General features: G+C 36.8%; 1 protein-coding gene across 9 annotated transcripts in view; it reads left to right on the forward strand.

Moving 5' to 3' along the window:
* Positions 1 to 19,333, forward strand: part of Atp8a1 (ATPase phospholipid transporting 8A1) — a 224,057-nt gene that overhangs the window by 171,309 nt on the left and 33,415 nt on the right. For all 9 annotated transcript variants that reach the window (XM_070012553.1, XM_070012554.1, XM_070012552.1 and 6 more), the window contains 6 exons: positions 3,922 to 4,105; positions 4,200 to 4,310; positions 11,095 to 11,169; positions 11,273 to 11,395; positions 15,036 to 15,114; positions 18,254 to 18,315. In XM_070012553.1, the coding sequence (XP_069868654.1) occupies positions 3,922 to 4,105; positions 4,200 to 4,310; positions 11,095 to 11,169; positions 11,273 to 11,395; positions 15,036 to 15,114; positions 18,254 to 18,315 (634 nt within the window). The remainder of the gene's footprint in view (positions 1 to 3,921; positions 4,106 to 4,199; positions 4,311 to 11,094; positions 11,170 to 11,272; positions 11,396 to 15,035; positions 15,115 to 18,253; positions 18,316 to 19,333) is intronic.

The following is a 19,333-nucleotide window of genomic DNA, read 5'->3' on the forward strand; positions in this document are numbered from 1 at the left end:
CAGTCTCCTGAGTAGCTAGGATTACAGGCATGAGCCACCGGTGCCCGGCACACATTTTGTATTTTTGTGTTAAGAATGCTCAATTTGTAGAAGATCTTTTTAACTAACTTTAGTTTCACTAACCTGAATCCTTTTAAAGCTTATTTCTGCTGGACCTATGATCTAACTAGTAGGGACTGAGATCTGAGGGTTGTGATTTGAAATCAACCTGATTAGAAAAATCTGTGCGACTCTCCAATTAACCAGCACAAAACTGAACTCCAGGGATATCTCAAGAGGTGGAGTGTCAGCCATGAGCAAAAAAAGCCTGGTGAGACCATGTGCCCTGGTTGACATGGAAAGAAAAAGCTCATTTCTTCCCTGAGACCTGCTATCATGGGACCTAGCACCCTGGGCCTTGAACCTGAATACTGTAGTACATGCTTATACTTTTGCTTCCATGAGTTAACTTTTAGTTCTTAGAGCAATCATCATTAATTAAATATTTCATAAAATCATTCAAAAAAAAGTTTTGCTAGTAAACCAGGTCTACTGGTCTCGAAACATTTGGAGTTGTTTTTGCCTTTGAGGGGGAGCTCAAGCTGGGATGGAAAGAATCATCACATTCTGTTCCACTGTAGTGAAACAAACTGTGGATTGGGTCTCACAAGTGAAGTTTGTGCAACAAAAACTGTAGACTTTCAACCAGCAAACTTCCAGGCAAAGTAAGGTTCTATGTTCTACATCACAAGTTTGCCCATTTATATTTTGAGTTAAATGTTTTAAGAATACATACTTTTACTTTTCATGAATCCCCACTTAAATCCAACATCTAGGTTTAGCTACCAGCTGCTATTTCAAACACATTGGAAATGAGAGCTCCCATTGTTTCTTGAATGTTCTTCCAATCCAGTAGTCTATATTTCAACTTGGTAATGAGAGCAAATGATAGTTATGCTGCATCTAGAAAAGTACACTGTGACTATCACTATATCATTGCTTTTTTTAAAAGCCCTCATTGTTCTGATAAGTGTATTTCCACTCTTGGTTTTTTGTTGTTGTTGTTGTTTGTTTGGTGTGGTGTGGGTGTGGGTGTGTGCGCGCACGCACGCGTGCACGCACCTTGATACTGGGACTCGAACTTGGGGCCTGGGTGCTACACCTCATGGCTCCACTTCTGGCTTTTGTTGTTATCATTGTTTTGGTGGATTACAGGTATGAGCCAGTAAGCCACTCATGTTTCTAATAGTTGAGTTAGCCATTCCTGTGGAGTTGGGTAGAAATCCTCAGCTAATTTTCCAGTTAAGGATATTGAAAATTGAAGTGTCAAGTAGAAAAAACAATGACTGACCATAATCACCAGGAAGGAAAAAAATTTAGTATAACCCTTTTCTGACACTCCTTTAAATAACTAATTTTAGCTCAGCTTTAGTTCATGAAAAAAGTCTGATCATGCCCTGGCTTCACAGAGTCCTTGGTGTAACTCATAAAGCATGTATACCACAAGCCCATTAAAAGGAGTAGATAAATATTTTTGAGTGCTTTTCTCTCTTCCTGCCCATTTCCCATTTGCTTCTTAGATAGAGCTTTGCTGCTAAAGCTTTTTTTTCTTTTTTTACATTCACTCAATGTCTACTACAATCTATGTTTAAATTTGTTGGCTTAGAGCCAGTTGGCTTACCAATTTACATTAGCCTGTTAAGAAAAATTAAATAAAATGTGAAAATGAGATGAAAATTGCTCTGAAGAGAAATGGAGGCTAACAACAGTGAAATGGCCCATTAATGACCTGATATTCAGCCCCTTGCTGAGTTCACAGTTGTGTCGTTTTGTATTATTGCCAGACACTAAATGGAAATCCAAAGGAAAAATTAAAATAATTCTTTCATAGAGCAACCATTTATTAAAGTGCCTATTCTGGGTCAGGAACTGGAGTATGGAAAGCAGGAGACTCCTATAGTCTGCCAGCAAATCACAACCTCATGCAGAAACTTCTTGAAATAAAAGCCAGAGCTACTATTGCTCATTCCACTCCATTACATCGTGAAGACACATACTTGTACAGAGTATCCAATGATAAAGATTTTTTTTTCCTGTGGAAATTAAGCAAGGGAAAATCCCAAGGTGTATTGGAGTGGGTGTGGGTGTGGGTGAGCGCGCGCACGCACGTGCGCACACACATGCATCCCTAACCATAAGTGGCCGAACTCAGAGCCTGGGTCTTATCCCTTAGCATTTGCACTCAAGGCTGGCACTCTACCACTTGAGCCACAAACTCCACTTCTACCTTTTTGGTGAGTAATTGAAGATAAGTCTCATGGACCTTCCCCAGGCTGGCTTCACATGTGAGGCTCAGATCTCACAGTACTGATGGATCTTCAATGTTGAATAAGTAACAAATGATTTTCCAGAAGTGTCAGCAGATATTTACTAGGCACCTATGCAACCTAATCTTGATTTAAAAAAGAAAATTACCTCTGAGCCAATTGCTGGTAGCTCACACCTGTCATCCTAGTTACTCAAGAGGCTGAGATCTGAAGATTGTATGCAGTTCAAAGCCAGCCTGGACAGGAAAGTCCATGAGACTTTTATCTCCAATAAATCAGAAAACCAGAAGTGGAGCTAGGGGTTCAAATTATAGAGTACAAGCCTTGAGCAATAAAGCTCAGGAGTAGCACTCAGGCCCTGAGTTCAAGCCCAGGACTGGCACCAAAAAAAAAAAAAACCTCTGAGATGTTTTTCTTATTCATTAGAATTATGAATTGTGTATATTGTTTCTTATTAATTAACCATTAAATTGTTTCCAACTATTGCTATCTTAATAGTTCACTGGACCAAGTCATTGTTTAGTCTTCTTGTCTTGCTCTATAATTCCCAGTAGAGTATGTACAATATATTTAGTTAATTATACTTATGTTTTCTGTCTTCAAACCCCTCTATCATTGTCTTGTCATCAATTTCTCAAGTGGCTTTTTTTTTTTTTTTGGTTGGTTGTGGGGCTTGAACTCTGGGCCTGAGTGCTGTCCCTCAGTTCTTCAGCTCAAAGCTAGCGCTCTACCACTTGAGCTACAGCGCCACTTCCAGTTTTCTGGTGGTTTAATGGAGATAAGAGTTTCATGGACTTTCCTGCCCGGGCTGGCTTTGAACCACGATCATCAGATCTCAGCCTCCTGAGTAGCTAAGATTACAGGCGTGAGCCACCGGCGCCCAGCATCAAGTGGCTTTTTCTTTTTAGGTGTGTTAAAAACTGCCCCTGAATTGAGGTTTGAACTCAGAGTCTTGAGCTTGTTAAACAGGAGCTCTACCACTTGAGCCAAGCTTCCAGTGAAGTTTAAAACCAAATATGATTTGAAAATAGATACTTATGTCTTCTGTTCTGAGTGAGCATCAGTCATTACCTTTGGAAGAAAATGAAGCACTTGAGCAATAATCAAGTGTGTAATATAAGTAGAAAACAACCCAATTCCCTTCTGTTAAGGAGAGTTTTAAGTCATTTCACGCATAGTAAATATATTATGGAAGACCAGCTTGTAATAGCATCCAACTTATACTTCCTTGGTACTATAAAGGATTTAGTATTTGGGCTTCTGTTCAGTAGCCCTTCTGATTTTCTTTTTGCTTCAAAAGTGAATAATTAGTTATTCTGATGATGTTACTTATTGAGAAGTAGTGGAATTTCTGGACTTACTTGTTATTTAACAACTTAATGCAGCATTATTACATCTTCTGTCATGAAATATTTGCTTTTAGAACTTTTTTCCCCTTAAAATGGCAACCAGATTAACAGAGAGCTAAGATTTTCCAAACTTCAGACTTTTCCATAAATGGTTATTCGGAGAACTATTTATTTTGAGTTTTTTACTCCTTTGATTCTTCCAAAGAATGACATTTCAAGCCCCACCCCTCCCAAAAACAGTAATTAAACATTTGTCCTAATTTAAGGGTTTCTCCTCTTCAAAAATCTGAAGTCGTGGAGATGGTTAAGAAGCAAGTCAATGTGATAACTCTTGCAATTGGAGATGGCGCCAATGACGTCAGCATGATTCAAACGGCCCATGTGGGTGTGGGAATAAGTGGCAATGAAGGCTTGCAAGCAGCCAATTCTTCCGATTATTCCATAGCCCAGGTAAAGCATCCTTGTTGTGAATCACTGCCATTCCTCCTAACCAGCTAGCTCTGTGAGGAGGGACAAATACTAACGTTTCTCACTGTTCTTTCAGTTCAAGTATTTGAAGAATTTGTTGATGGTTCATGGTGCCTGGAACTATAACAGAGTCTCTAAGTGTATCCTGTATTGCTTCTACAAGAACATAGTCCTCTACATCATTGAGGTAACAGCAAGTTAAACTTAAAATCCTTGTCACTTATATCCACAAAATAATGTTACTTATCAAGGCCTTATTTTCTCATTATTTTCATTAATATTTAATTTGCTCACTTTCTTTTCTAGGTGTATTCAAATAAATAATAAAAAGATTGCCAGCTATGAAAAATAATTCATATTCAATTGGCTAAAAAGAAATAAAAAAATTGTAATACTTGGGTAGAAATTAGACTTGTTAATGAGGTAAAGTTTTCAGTTTTCAAAGAAACTATAAGGTAATTTGTTTTGTTTTGGGTTTTTTGTTGTTTGTTTTTGTTTTGTTGGCCAGTCCTGGAGCTTGAACTCGGCCTGAGCACTCTCCTTAGCTTTTGTGCACAAGACTAGTGCTCTCCTATTTGAGCCACAGCTCCACTTCCAGGATTTTGTGGTTAATAGAGTCTCATGGACTTTTCCTGTCGTGGCTGGCTGAGTAGATAGGATTACAGGCATGAGCCACCAGTGCCTGGCTCACTGTAAAAGCAGTACTGCCATTTGTAAAGCTCAAAAATGTATCAAAGGCCACTGTACACTATGGAGGATAGTATACATATGGGCAATTCTAGGTACAAAAGAAAAATGAATAGTTCCAACCACACAAAAAAAAGAAAGAAAATTTAAAAAGAAAACTTAGAGGATAACAAATACAAAACTGAGGAAAAGAGTTCTAATTCTAGGAGAGGCAAATAAGTAAAATCAGGGAAAACATAACAATAGCTTTGCCAGTGTTGATTTTGTCCAGTAGTTCTTTTTTCAAAACTCAGACCTTCGTTATATACAGCTATTCCTTGCTATCCAGATCTGCTCAGGTTTCCTGAGTTTTGTAAGTATGAGTAAAGTAAGTTAGTAAGAATTCAGATAATAAGCATATGTCTAAAAAAAAAAAAAAAAAAAACCTCCAGAATATTCAATTCCTTTGTCTAGCTAGCCAAAGAATTTCATGATCCTTTCATGGAACAATATTAGCATCATTTTAAAAATGAAAATTTAAGTCAGCAATAGCACTCCTTAAAAAGATATATGTTACCTTCCAAATATTTTGGGTATACCTCCCCCATTCCAAGCACCAAGCATAGTCCAGCAGCTATGAAGTAAGTCAAATACGATCCTGCCCTCCAGGAGCCAACCAATTGGATGGCAATGGAAGTCACATGTGTAATTCTAAATCTCCTAGGAAGCTGCATTAAATGCTAAAGCTAAAACCCAGAATGATTTTAATACCCTGCTTTATCTCGATTTTATTCAAATTACTATAAGTTTTAAAATGGAAAAAATTAATAATTTTTATATCCTACACACTTTTCTCCATACTAAGCGTCCAACATCTGGTGTGTATTTTGCATCCATAGCACAGCTCAGTTTGAATTAGGTGCCTTTCGAGTGCTCTAGAGTCCATGTGGCCAGCAGCTACTACACTGAACAGTATAACCCAATGGATAAATATGTGATGGCTGTAACCGGCGGTTACTCTGGAAGTGATAAATACACAATTTGCTTTTGTTTTAACATTTGGCCTTTGAATCATCAGAAGCTCTATTACAGTAATGAAACCCCATGTGGGATCAGTTTCACTGTAGCTCTGGAACATAGCAAGGAATCCCAAGAGCTTGAGAACTCCCACCCCCACCCCCACGCTCATGAATCTGCCAAGGGCTCTCTTATAGATCTCTGTGCTTCTTTGCCCTCTATTCCTTTCTACTCATCTGTCAGGAGAGACATAACCTGACCATTTGCTGTATGGATCCCATATTTTACACCAGAGGAAAAAATCATCGGATTCCACAGCTATTCTGTTACTTGGAAATTACTATAGGCTTGGCTTATCAATTTTTGTTCTCACAGAGTGCCTGTCTCCTTATTAAAGTGTTGACTAAGCATAGGTCTTCTTTGAGTCATTTTAGTAATATTGAAACTTAATTTTGATATACTAAAATAGAATCATGAAAGTATCCATAGGTTATAACCCACTAGATTAAAATGACCAAACACAAGCCAGATAGAGTGCCACACACCTCCAACCCCAGTACCACGGAAGATAAAGCATGAGTTTGAGGCCAGCTTGGCCTACATAGTAAGACCCTGTCTCAAAAGTCCAAAAACTAATTAACAACTGAATATTGGCAACATAAGCAAGATACTTTATGAACTTGCTGATTGTTCATTTTGGTAAAATTTCATCTCTCATAATCTGTGCTTTAAAGCAAAATGCATCTCCAAAATAGTTTATGAGATTAAAAAATCTGTTTTATGTATAAGTTTGAGATTATTTTCTAAAATAATTGGAATGGAATTTTGACTTCCATTCTCCTCTATATATCTAACTTTTGTCAAAACACTAACATTCAAAGGGTATTATATGGTTTATTTACATAAAGTTTTGAAGACTTTTAAACCAAGAGTTGAGAGCCGCTGCCAGCAATAAATCTGCTTACAAAAATTAATTTGACAAAATGACTTAAGTTAAGATTATAAATCTTGATTGACAGGTGCTTTTTAAATCAAGATTAATTGACAATCAACAATGAAGTGGACAAAATTTACGTATAAACAGGAGAAGTAAAATGTACTAAACTCAAAAGAAAACTAAAGCTGCACACTCTATTTCAAGCCCAAAGTTATGTGACTTGTGGTTGATCAACCCTAAGTTTCGCTTAGCTTTGAATTTAAAGCCTCTTCATGAGATATTTAACACTGATCACATTCTTCACACATTGAAAAGGAAGTGAGTTCTAAATTTTACTGGAAATCTCATCTTTATTTTCTTTTAGCACTTTATGGAAATGTATTTTGAATATAATTCAACTGTCTTGGAAATGAATAGACTTTTAAAGCAGTTCCCAAATACCCAACTTTTGCCAGCTAAAACAAGTTCTGCAGATGTTAATGGCTCATGTCAATACTATGAATGAATAGACCGAAAACACATCGCTGAATGTCCCTAGTGAGGACAACTGCCAGTCTCCAATCTCTCCTTTCAGTTTTTTGTGCTGGTCAGGCGTGGGAGCAGAGAACTCATTGAGTATTTGTAAGCTGCTGTTTAATATGCAGAAATGCTGCATCAGGAAAATGCCTGCGGTGCCTTAGCTGCCACGCCTCTTCAGAGATGTAGAATATGGAAATAATTCCAGAAAAGCAGGTCTGGGGTTGCTTTGCTAATAAAGGAACCATCTTGAGTACTATGGGTTTTGTAGCCTTTCTGCAAAAACTGTTTTACCGTTGTTTCAGTGCCAGGAATATCACCATCTAGCTGCTCGATTGCTATAAATGATCCCAGCCTAACAAATAGATTCAACAAGAGGCTGGTATTGAGCTGTTACTTCGAAAGCTGTCTGGGGGTGAGATTTGGTGGGGTTTTGTTTGTTTGTTTGTTTCTTAAATTATTGACTTCTTCGAAAGAGGTTTTCCCCCCTCTCTGAAACTTGTGACTTCTTCTTAGCAAAATAAGACCTTTTCTTTCAAATGATTGGTTGTATACAGGCTCCCTGGTAAGCTATTTAGAACAGTATGGTGTTTCTAATTTCCAGAAGTGTTAATTAAAAGTCGGTAAGGTGATGATTTCTCAGCAAGTTGTGCTGAGAAATAGGTTCCCTGTGGATCTAAATAATATAGATACCTCCTCAGGGGCCTGGCACTTTCCTTCTATGGCTATAGTTCATATGTGTATGGTAATTCAAGTGTTGTTTTACTGAGCATGAGATATGTTCCTAATCTACCACTTCACTGCAAACCACAGACACACATGAAAAACAGACCTCTGGTGGACTGCCTCCCTGTAAACCATCTTCTCTTTATCCTTTAAAATAAGTAGGACTGGGCTGTAGCTCAGGGGCAAAGCACTTGTCTAACAAGTGCAATCTCCTAGGTTCGATCTCCAATACCAAAAAGAAAAGAAAAAACAGATTAAAAAAATAAATAAACTCATTGATCAAGAGGTGGTGTATTCATAAACTGTTGGGTTGAATTGAAACTGCTTTGTAGAACTATTTAAAGATATAATTTAAAAATTAAAATAAGCACACAAATAATAAATAAAATAGGTAAATGTGGATGTCAGCATATACGTGTGAAGATCTAGATACTGTATTAAAAGGTTCTGTTCTCATTTAGACAGCTCTACCTCTTTTGAAAAAAAAAGAAATTAGAATGCAATCTTTTAATAATACAGAAAGTAAATTTCTAAAAACATTATGTTCATCTACTAACTACTAAGAAAAATGAGATGGTAAAACAGTTCTTCACAAAAAGAAGGGGGGAGGCTGGGAGGGAGGTGAAGGGTAAACAAAGGAGGAGGCTGCAATGCTTGGTAAGAAATGTATGCATTATCTTGCCCATGTAATTGTAACCCCTCTGTACAGTATGTTCACAAATAAAATAAAATTAAAAAAAAAGAATTTTGCCATATACTGTAAATGCATACTTTTGGTTTATTTGCAAGTTGTTTTAGATTTGAAACTTTCTGCAAATAGTCATTGATTTGAGGGGAGGGTCTAAAATTTTAACTTCATAGTAACCTTTGAATCCAACATCAAATGTTATGTATAAAGAACCGAAAGAGGTACTCACATTGACAAATGTTTGCCTACCGTGCACAAATTTATTACTATAACCTTTTTATAATACATAGAATTGATGACTACAAATACATTTAAAACTATAACTTTTGAGCTAGATCATATCCATTAGATGAATTAAACGTGCAGAAAGCCTCCGCTTTCTGAAGACCAACAGGCTGAACTGGGCTTCTTAGCAAAAAACATCAGTGAAAGTCTGGGTTTTAAAATCCTTTGTATTTCCATCATACACAAAATTCTAAAAAATACATAGCCATCAGCTGGAGTCTGTTTTATCTAATTGTATGTAGTTATGAAGAAAAAAAACAAGATTCTAGTGGTTTAGATGTTAATGTTTACACCTATGAATGATCCTGGCTCCTTGTCTAAGGCAAATGTCCCAGATTTTTCTGCAAATCCTTTAGCAAAGCAATGATTTGACTCCTATCTCTTTGCTTTTGTTACCATCATTCGTCTGTTACAATCTTAACACAATCTGAACTTCTTTTCATGTGTTATCACTACTTTGTTTTTTTTTTCCCATCTCATATAGCAGATGTTTATTTTCATACACACTCAACCATTTTTTCCCCATTATAAAAGGGAAGAGGATCATTGAAGAGTACAAAAACTGTTTGTGGAAGGGCCAACCTGGGTACATATTGGTAAATGGTGAATTAGTGGCAGTACATGCTTCCAAAATGAGGTTAAATGAAACACGAAGTATAGCCTAGTCCCTGTGACACTTACTCTAATTCCTCGAGGCACATGTTCAGTACCACTTTGTGGGGACAGTTTGTAGTTGTGTTGTACTTGTATTTATGTAATCTCATTGCTTCTCTTATCTTTTTCTCTCCCAGATCAACTTGATTTTTTAAAATAATAATATAGCTATTACTGACTTACTAGAAGTCACTTTAATTTCTTGTATGTTTTAAACATGTTGGAGAAAAAGTTTATATTACTCAGAAATTTTGTTTCTACACTTTCTGTTTTAAAGAGAATTTTAAAAATATCTGATAACTTTAGGTTCTAGTTGCTGAGGGTTAGATTTTTATCATAGCTTAAAACTTAGGTTAAAAATATTTTATTAAAAGGAGGAGGTAACAATGCTTGATAGGAAATGTACTCGTTATCTTGCTCATGTAACTGTACCCCCTCTGTACAGTATTTACAATAAAAATGTATAAGAAATAAAATAAAATATGCTCAGTTAGGAAAAAATACTTTATTAAGTAGAATACAGTCAAGAATTCATTGTTTAGACCACAAAACTAAGAAAAGTAAGGGTTGAAGAAAGGTGAGAATGATAAAGGTGGTAACACTGATCAAGATACATTGTATTCATAAACTTTTTTGTTACATGGTACCTCATTTGTACATCTGCTTCAAGATAATACATTTTTAATTAATATATAAATTCACATGACTAAAAACTGTTAAAAAGAGAACAACTTTTATACATTGACCAATTAATTCTACCTCGAGAATTCATCCTAAGAAAGAAAAAGAGATATGTAGTCCAGAATCAATTCTAATAGCCAAAAAAAAAAATTCTATAAGCAAGCTAAATGTCCAAAACAATAGTATCTACACTGTAGAAATTCTGCATCCATCAACAGCACCTTAAAGGACATGTAACAGTAAAGGCATGTTTTGTAATGTTAAGGAACAGGAGTAAGATGTGACAATATATCCTGTAAGTTCCAAATAAAGTAAAATTTTGAATGTGCTTAACCAGCTATGTGGGTACAGCCAATGTGGCAGAAAATAGTGACTCTCTTACTATGAAAAAGTATTTTATAAGTGTCATTTCTATAATAAAAGTGATCTTTAAGCAGCTAATCCTAATATTTTCAAAAGGAATTAAAACTGAAAAACTCAAATGATATTTAAATATATTCTGGTTTTAGAAACAAGACTGCATCTACTTGTTTTAATCTAGGGTTTCTTGTTCACTGTAGTTCTTTTTTTGTAATTGGACAGGTAGAACCAATTTTTACTTAAACAGGAAATACCTTATAAAAGTATAGAATGCCATTTTTGTACAGCAAATGAATGCCATTTTTTACGAGTATCCTGAAAACAATTATGTTGATGCTGCTGCATTTTGTTGTGCTTTGTTTTTAAGTAGCATTTACAACAGATTTGAAGCTATGCATTGATGTTTTTGTGTTCTAATTTTGTGGGTGATTTTCTTCCTAGATCTGGTTTGCCTTTGTCAATGGCTTTTCTGGACAAATCCTCTTTGAAAGATGGTGTATAGGTCTTTATAATGTGGTAAGTTTAGCATACTTGATCATTCCTATTTTATTTAATATTCTGAAATAAAGATTTGCCTGGCATTTGGCTGCTTGGGATAATGACCCGTTTGTTATTTTAGATGTTTACGGCTATGCCTCCTTTAACTCTTGGAATATTTGAGAGATCGTGCCGAAAAGAGAATATGCTGAAGTATCCTGAACTATACAAAACATCTCAGAACGCTCTGGACTTCAACACCAAGGTAGGAACTGTGTCTGAGCACAAAGTCATTCTGCCAGATTTATTGCTGTTCCTATCTGGGGCATCTCCAAAGCCACGGAGATTCCAGCTTGGCACAGCTGCAGAATGGACAGCATAGCAAGCCCCTGTTCTAAAGGTCTGATATGTCAGGAAAAGGTGTTTTGTAATTAGGTTGTGTTGGTTTATATTATCAAACTAAAGAGAAACCTTTGTCCACTGGTGTTTTTGAGCAGCAGAAAGCTGGTAAAGCAGACAGAAGCCACTGTCCTTTGGTCCTCTGGCTGTCCATTTCTCTCCATTTCTTCTAGCCAGGCTCAAGTCATCTAAGACACAAAGGCTGGCTTTACAGGTATAAAGGGGCGAGAAGTGTTATATCATTCCTGGCCAATTTCCTATTTCCTCAGATAACTTTGTCCTCATTAGAATTTCAGATCAATTGTGTCAGACATTAAAATTCTAGTCTCTGGGAAGTAACTTACCATATAATCATCATACTCAGTTTTTCCAAGTCTTAAAATTAAAAATACATAAAATTTCCAGCATTTTCTCCAAAATCAAGTCTGGGCTTATATTCTATGTAAGTCATAGGCTATCATCATCTGCGATGATCCATGTATTGATTCACTCCAGTGATGAAAAGTATCTGATTTTCTTCGTACTTTACTTTCCTGCAAGTGTAGAACCTAAAATGTTTTCATTGATATTTGAGGGAGTAATTCAGGCCTCTGTTTATTGCAAATCAAGAGGGAAAGTTTTCTTTTCCCCCATGTATTTTTACTGTTGTTATAAAGGAGGGGCTACAGATACATCTATCAGGTGAAGAGTAGATTTCTTTTTCAATAATGTCACCCCTTCCTTCTCTCCCTCCCAGTTTTTCCCTTCCATCCCCACCCACAAGTTGTATACTTCATTTTCAACATAATGTCTAGTGAGTACCACTACTGCATTTGTCCCACCATTTCTGTGCCCCCCCTTACCCCTCCCCCCAAGACAGATAAATGAACAAACAAAAGGAAAAGCAAAATAGCAACAAAGGAACTTCTCTCATTTCCGGTTCCTGGAGATCATTTCAATAAATATTATTGTATATGATCAGATGCACATAGGTATTGCTCCTTTGTGTTCCTCTCCTAAAACTATCCAAAGAAAAGTTTGAATAATTTTTTTTAAAGAATCCAGGTAGATGCTATTTTAAAATGAACATTCAGGTATTTGACTGGTAGTATCATATAGCAAATATGTCATCACCAGATTGTTTCCCTTTGATATAGGGCATGTTTACTAGCATATTTCTGATGTGAACATGTAACCTTGACTACATGTAACATTAATTCAGAGTCTTGAGTTTAGGAGTTAATATAGGAAACTTTTAATATTAGTTCATGAAGCTCTCCAGTAACATTTATTCTCAGTATACCTAGAATACCAGTGAAACAGGTATTCATGACCTCCCATGATAAATGATACTAAAGAATTCAGAGCTAAGAGGTCATTCTTCAGAGACTCAATCTCCATGAACAGCCAGCTATACGCACACATGTAACTCCGTGCCTTCATTTGGCTAATTAAAATAACAAACACACTGAAGAGTTCTTTAACTTATTTATAACACTGGTTCTGAACAGGACTCTTTTTTTTTATAAGCTGTTACGATTTATAATATCAGTGACTGAGCATGTATTTGTACTAGGATTTGGGGGGAGGGAACTTTAAAATTTATTTAAGATGCCCAGATTATATGGAGTCCAATCACATGGTTGTAATGCTTTTAATTGCCTGGGGCAGTCATGTTCCAATGATGGAAAACTGTAGTTGAGGGAATTAAATACGTGTGATCTGGAAGCTAAGAAAGCCCAGGCCTTCTTAAATAGGAGGATTATTGTAGACCAGCAATAAGTCTCACCAGCCTAGACAGTTGTATGTATCTCGGCCATAAGTTTCCTCTATATAGTTCAGGCTCTCTGATGCGATCTCAGGAGTTAACTTCCCAGCCACATACTGGGCCATGTCACTCTGCCTTATAAATGTGAATCAATCCTATTTCTGCAGCATCAGATCCTTTCATGACCTTTGTACATAACAACTGGACCCAGTTTTGTGGCCAGGAAAGGGGCAGAACAGGTAGTATATAGTTTCAATGTGGGAGGATTACTTCCTATATCATTTGTTGTTGAAAACCTATGCGATTATCCATATATCCCAGGCATTTATTGAGAAAAGTCTCGAGATCACTTTAAATGGGTTGTACAAATTCCATATCTACCTGAATACTCAGAGCTCTTAAAATGCAAGTTGCCAGACATTTTTGTAGGGCTTATTGATTTCTCTAATGATTTCACTGAAACTTCTTTGACTGCAGTCATAGAAGTGTTTTAAAATTCAGGGACAAGTGGCTACAAAATGCATAGCTGTGTCCACAGCGGTTGCTGTGGGTCCCAAGCAGAGAAGCATTGTATCCTTGAATGATGATGCTTAACGTTTGTTATGGTAAAAAGGGTCAGAGGTTCTGAGGTCCTGACAGAGGTTAAAGGATTAGCATGTGACAATAAGTATTGGTCAGGAAAATGGAAAAGTAGAACTAATTTTTCTTGCACCCACCTGTGCTTTCTGTCAAATAAAAACTTGGGGAAATGACATAGCGAGGAGAAGCGACAAAGGTTAATGAGTAACACAAGTTCAAATGTGTAATGTATTGGAGCGTAAATTGGATCATACAACCCAGTGTGGCCGTATGAACTAACAAAGGAGATTGAGATCACAGTGGAAAATTTTGCGAGGCAGGCAACTTAATTTCTGTTGTTTGAACAGCTTAAAACTATTAATACGTGCCAATTTCATTTAGCCTGAGTTTTGTTTGCAAGACGCACATCTACACAACAAAACTACAACTGTGCAGGCGGTCCTGCCTGAGAATTCTGAATAGTTTCCTATAACTTAATCTCTTATATCCAGGATACAAAGAAAGTACCAATGATCCTTGCTCTCTTGTTCTTAAAATGCAACTGACATTAAAAAGTACTAGCTATTAAATGATGTTGTAATGATGTGACATTTGGTGTTGACCAGTTGGTATTGAAGTATTGATAAATTCAATGTTAGGCACAGCATTTTAATGCTTATGTGATTTAACTGTTATAACTACTATTTTAAAATAATATATATGCCCTTGTATGTTTCTAAAGCATAAAAGAAAGCACCAAAACTTGTTACCATTGAAAAAGTCACAGTTGTACTGCACATGGAGGAAAAAAAAAAAAGATTTCACCCAAATTACAGTCTTCTTAAAAGTCTGTTTTTCTGGAAATAAGAAAATAGTTCCAACAATTTCAGGATCCTGCATTTATTGTAAATTTTGTTTGTTTTTTTCAAGCAGAAATGGAAACGTCTGTTACTTTGGCTTTTAAAATGTAGGAAAAGAAAGTTCAAGTGAAGCTGAGAAAAACATTTTGAGAAACATAAAAATAAATAAATGACCCATGAAAGTCTAAGAGGCAGAAAAGTGTCTGTCAGTTCTATTAATTCACAGTGGTGGCCTGACAGAAACACATTTTGTGCATCTAGCTTATAGATAAAAAGAAAGGTCAGAGTTCACAGAACTAGTTTATCGCAAATGGTTCTCATGGATTTTTGTTTTCCCCCAGGTTTTCTGGGTTCATTGTTTAAATGGCCTCTTCCACTCAGTTATTCTATTTTGGTTTCCACTAAAAGCCCTGCAGTATGGTAAGTAGAAAGGATATGAATACTATGAGATGACTTTTTGCTTTCTTTATTTTAAGTAAAGTAACTCATTATCATTATATGTTAAAGTTATAGCAGTGTTTCATTTTATGGTATTTTCCTTAACTTAATCTGCACACATCCAAAGTTGTGCACACTTTAAAGATTTTTTTTTTTATTATTCCCGTGGGAGCAAAGTGATTTAATGTATGCAAAGCCTTTCTTCTTTACTTCTCATGGTTTCCAAACTTGCAGAGAGTTAAATTTTAGGACTCTGTTTCTCCCCTCAGTTGATGCAGAGTGTAAAGACAATAAGTGCTAATATTTTATGTAGTCTATTTATTATACCTATGAGACTGTAACAAGCACTTTATACTGAGCCTAATCAGACATGCTAGTATTTTTCAAATGGCTTTTGAGCTGACGTTTGGGATGAACTTTTTTTTAATATGTTTTTTATGGTCATCTTGGAGTGAAAGCTTTTTTCTCTGTTTATTTCAAGGCAATGATTTTATTCTTTCAGTTCTGGAGATAGCATCATGGTGTCCTTCCTACATGCATAAACATGATGAAGTAACCTCTGGGGAAAAGAGCCTTGTTACTCTCAGGCTGGTGTTTCTATGTCTCAGAGCAAGTCTAGTCCTGAGATGCTGGGGTAGACAGACAGCCATTCTGTGCCTAGGCTCCAGACTGAAAGACAAAGTAAAAAGATGGTGCATTCTCCACCCAAGGGCATGTCCGTTCTTCCTAAATTCTGGCACTTCCTGTCTCTGACTTCACAGTTGCCAATAGCACCACATATGCCAGTGGCTCACACCTGTAATCCTAATTACTCAGGATACTGAGATCTGAGGATCTTGGTTCAAAGCCAGCCCAAGCAGGAAAGTACATGCGATTCTTATCTCCAATAAACTACTCAGAAAAAGCTGGAAGAGGTGCTGTGGCTGAAATGATAGTGAGCCTTGAGGCTCAGGGACAGCACCCAGGCCCTAAGTTCAAGCCTCAGAACCACCAAAAAAAAAGGAAAAAAAAAAAGGGTAGCATACAGCCTGCCCTTCCCCAGCTATGGCTTGTTCTCCGTGGGAAATTGGAATGATGCTTATACACTGTGAACCAAATCATGTTACCATGCTTAAAGCAGTATCCTTCACCTCCATACTCCCCACACTTCCCCAAAGAGGTGAGCAGGCCCTTCCCATCCTCCTTGAGGGTGTGCTCAGAGAGGCCCTGCCAGATCACCTGGCCAAAAGAGCTTCCAACACCATACACCTCTATATTTCTTCAGAGGTATGTGCAATATGTTGATCGCTTTTGTATCACCTTTCTCCTCTGTTTGAGTCAAAGTTTCAGTAGATTAGAGAACTCATTTGTTTTTGCTCTGCTTAGAACAGTGCCTAGCTTCTAACAGGCCCCCGAAAACTGTGAATAGATCAGCGGAAGTATACTACATGAGTCAGTATTATACCAAAGGTAATATATGCAGGGCCTTGCAGAACTTTTAGTCTCCTTTCTTTATCAGTGTTCAGAAAGTTATGACCATCAATACTTTTCACTTTCCAGGCGATCTGAATTAGTGGAATTAGTTTGTTTTTGAGATATACTATACTGTAAATTTTTTTAATTTAATTTTATTTTATTTGTGAACATACTACTGTAAATTTTAAAGTACAACTCAGTGGGGTTTTTTGGTATATTCATGCTTGAAACTATGCCAAGTATCACCAACATCAAATGCTAAAATATTTCATCATCCCATAAAGAACCCCATACCCATTAGCAATTGCTCCCTGTTTCTAAACACCCTTTCCCTGCAGTCTCTTGGTAACCACTATTTTTTCTCTCTGTAGACTTGCCTATTCTGGACAGTCATATAAATGGAATTGTATAAGTGATCTTAATTCGTGTACTTGGCAGCATGAATCAGTATATCATTCCTTTGTCTGACTGTATAATATTAATGTCCAGTATACCTAAATATTAGATAAGTTCTCTAGGTCAAGCTAATTTTCCAAATGCAACATCAATATCAGTAAGAAAGACAGAACACATCCTGTCTATTAAATTGCTGTTTCAGCATCCTAAAAAAGAAATATAATCTCGAAAGTAGCTCAGACTGTGTAGCCAGCAATATGCCTTAGCACTGACAGTATTTGAAAGGATGACTTACCCTTCTGAAGAGCAGATACTAGATCACCCCAGGCCTTTTTCTGAGAAATGGCTCAAGTCATCCAGTTTTAATTCATGTTCTTTATAAAGGCTGCTACCGATGAAGACCAAATGCAACAAAATCTAGAAGTTACTTGATAATTTTCCTCAGAAGGTGAGGAAAACTACTGTACTTTGTGTTCTACCATTTTGATATGAAAGGGGTTTGTAATTGTCTTACTTTATTGTTTACCCTGCTATATTTGAACCCACTTTGACCTTGCCAACTAGACTTTCAATAAATGTCCCTAAACAGATACATCAATATTATTGCATATTACATATTACAGTGTCATGGGTTTAAATTTTTTCTATAACACCAATGATTTCGTTATTCGATCATGTTTATATACTGACTCAATTTTTTTACCAGTAATAATTTTTCTTTGTTGGCTGTTAAGTTATTGCAGAATAACAAAGGTTTTTTAAGTGTCCCTAAATTGAGCCAAACCCTCAAAGGATTGTGTACCTAGAATCCAACTGGTGCTCCTGAACCTTTCTGAGTTGCTTACTGTGAATCCTAGTGAAAGATAATAAGTAGATAGCAAGAAAAGTCCTCAGACCCTGGTCATGTTGAGGGTCAAGATGCAGAAGGCTTTCTAAGATCTCAATGCCCATAATGACTAGTTTGATTTGTTTTTCATATTTTTACTTTCTTTTATCTTATGCACTCTGAAAATTGGCCTGTAGTATAGAATTTCTGCTTCCTATTTGCTCTTGGAAATTTGTTTTTAATTTGTGTCCCATCTATAGCAATATTATGAGACTTGTTAAGGATGGAATCTGGATTTGTTGTTGTTGTGTGGGGTTTTTTTTTTTATCTCTTTTCTGACTTTACTGTGTGTCTTGTGGTTCTTCTTTTGTTCAGAGTTTAATTGATTTATCTTTCCTGGACCTTCTTTACTTTTTCACTACTTTTTCTCTTCTTTTCTTTCAGGTACTGTGTTTGGAAATGGGAAAACATCTGACTACCTGCTTCTGGGAAACTTTGTGTACACTGTGAGTGCAGGATTTGTGCTTGTTCACATACAGAACCCAAACCTTTTTGTCTGTGATTTTCAGATTTAAATATGTGACACCAGCCATGGTAGTGCAAGCCTATAATCCCCACTATTTCAGCAGCTGTAGGTAGAAGGATCAAATGTCATACAAGCTGGGCACTGATGGCTCATGTCTGTAATCCTAGCTACTCAGGAGGCTAAGATCTGAGAATCTTCAAAGCCAACCTGAGCAGGAAAGTCTGTGAAACTCTTATCTCCAGTTAACCACCAGAAAACTGGAAATGGAGTTGTGGCTCAGAAGTAGAGCACTAACCTTGAGCAAAAAAGCTCAGAGATAGCACCTAGGTCCTGAGTTCAAGCCCCACAACTCCCAACAAATTGTAAGACCAGCCCAAGCAAAAGGCATGAGAAGACCTTACCTGAAAAAAATCAGGCTTGAAGGTACAGCTCAATTGGCAGCTCACCTGACAAGTAAATGCACAGCCCCAAGTTCAAATCCTAGTACCCTCTCAAAAACAGTAAATTTAAATGTGAACATTTCTGGATTATATACGGTTGCATTATCTTTGTTCATTTGGAGGTTTGGTGTGTTGGTTTGGTCTTTCACGATAGAATAATCACCTGTGTAACCCAGACTGGCCCTATCATTAGCGATCCTCTGGCCTCATCCTCCAGAATGTCCATCACCATGCCCATTCTATACAAAGCCCTTAGTTAAGCCTTTCTTCCTCTCTAGAAATGTCCTCACAGGCACACAGACACACCCAAGGTGCTTCTCAGTCAATTGACAGTCAAGGTAAACAATAGGTAAGCTTTATCAGTCCCAGGTTTGAGATGAAGAAGCTGAGACACACACAGAGGAGGTAACTTGTCTTGTTCATTAACCAAAGCAGCTGTGTAGGTAGGTGACGTTATCTTGGATACAGAAAGCCTGATTCCAGGCAGGGTATTTGCCATAGGAAGCACAGAATAGTCAATATGCTATTGTTTCACTTTTAGACTTTATTTTTAAAGTT

This window comes from Dipodomys merriami, unplaced genomic scaffold (assembly GCF_024711535.1).
Source record: "Dipodomys merriami isolate MVZ:Mamm:240054 unplaced genomic scaffold, mDipMer1.0.p SCAF_9, whole genome shotgun sequence".
Lineage (NCBI taxonomy): Eukaryota > Metazoa > Chordata > Mammalia > Rodentia > Heteromyidae > Dipodomys > Dipodomys merriami.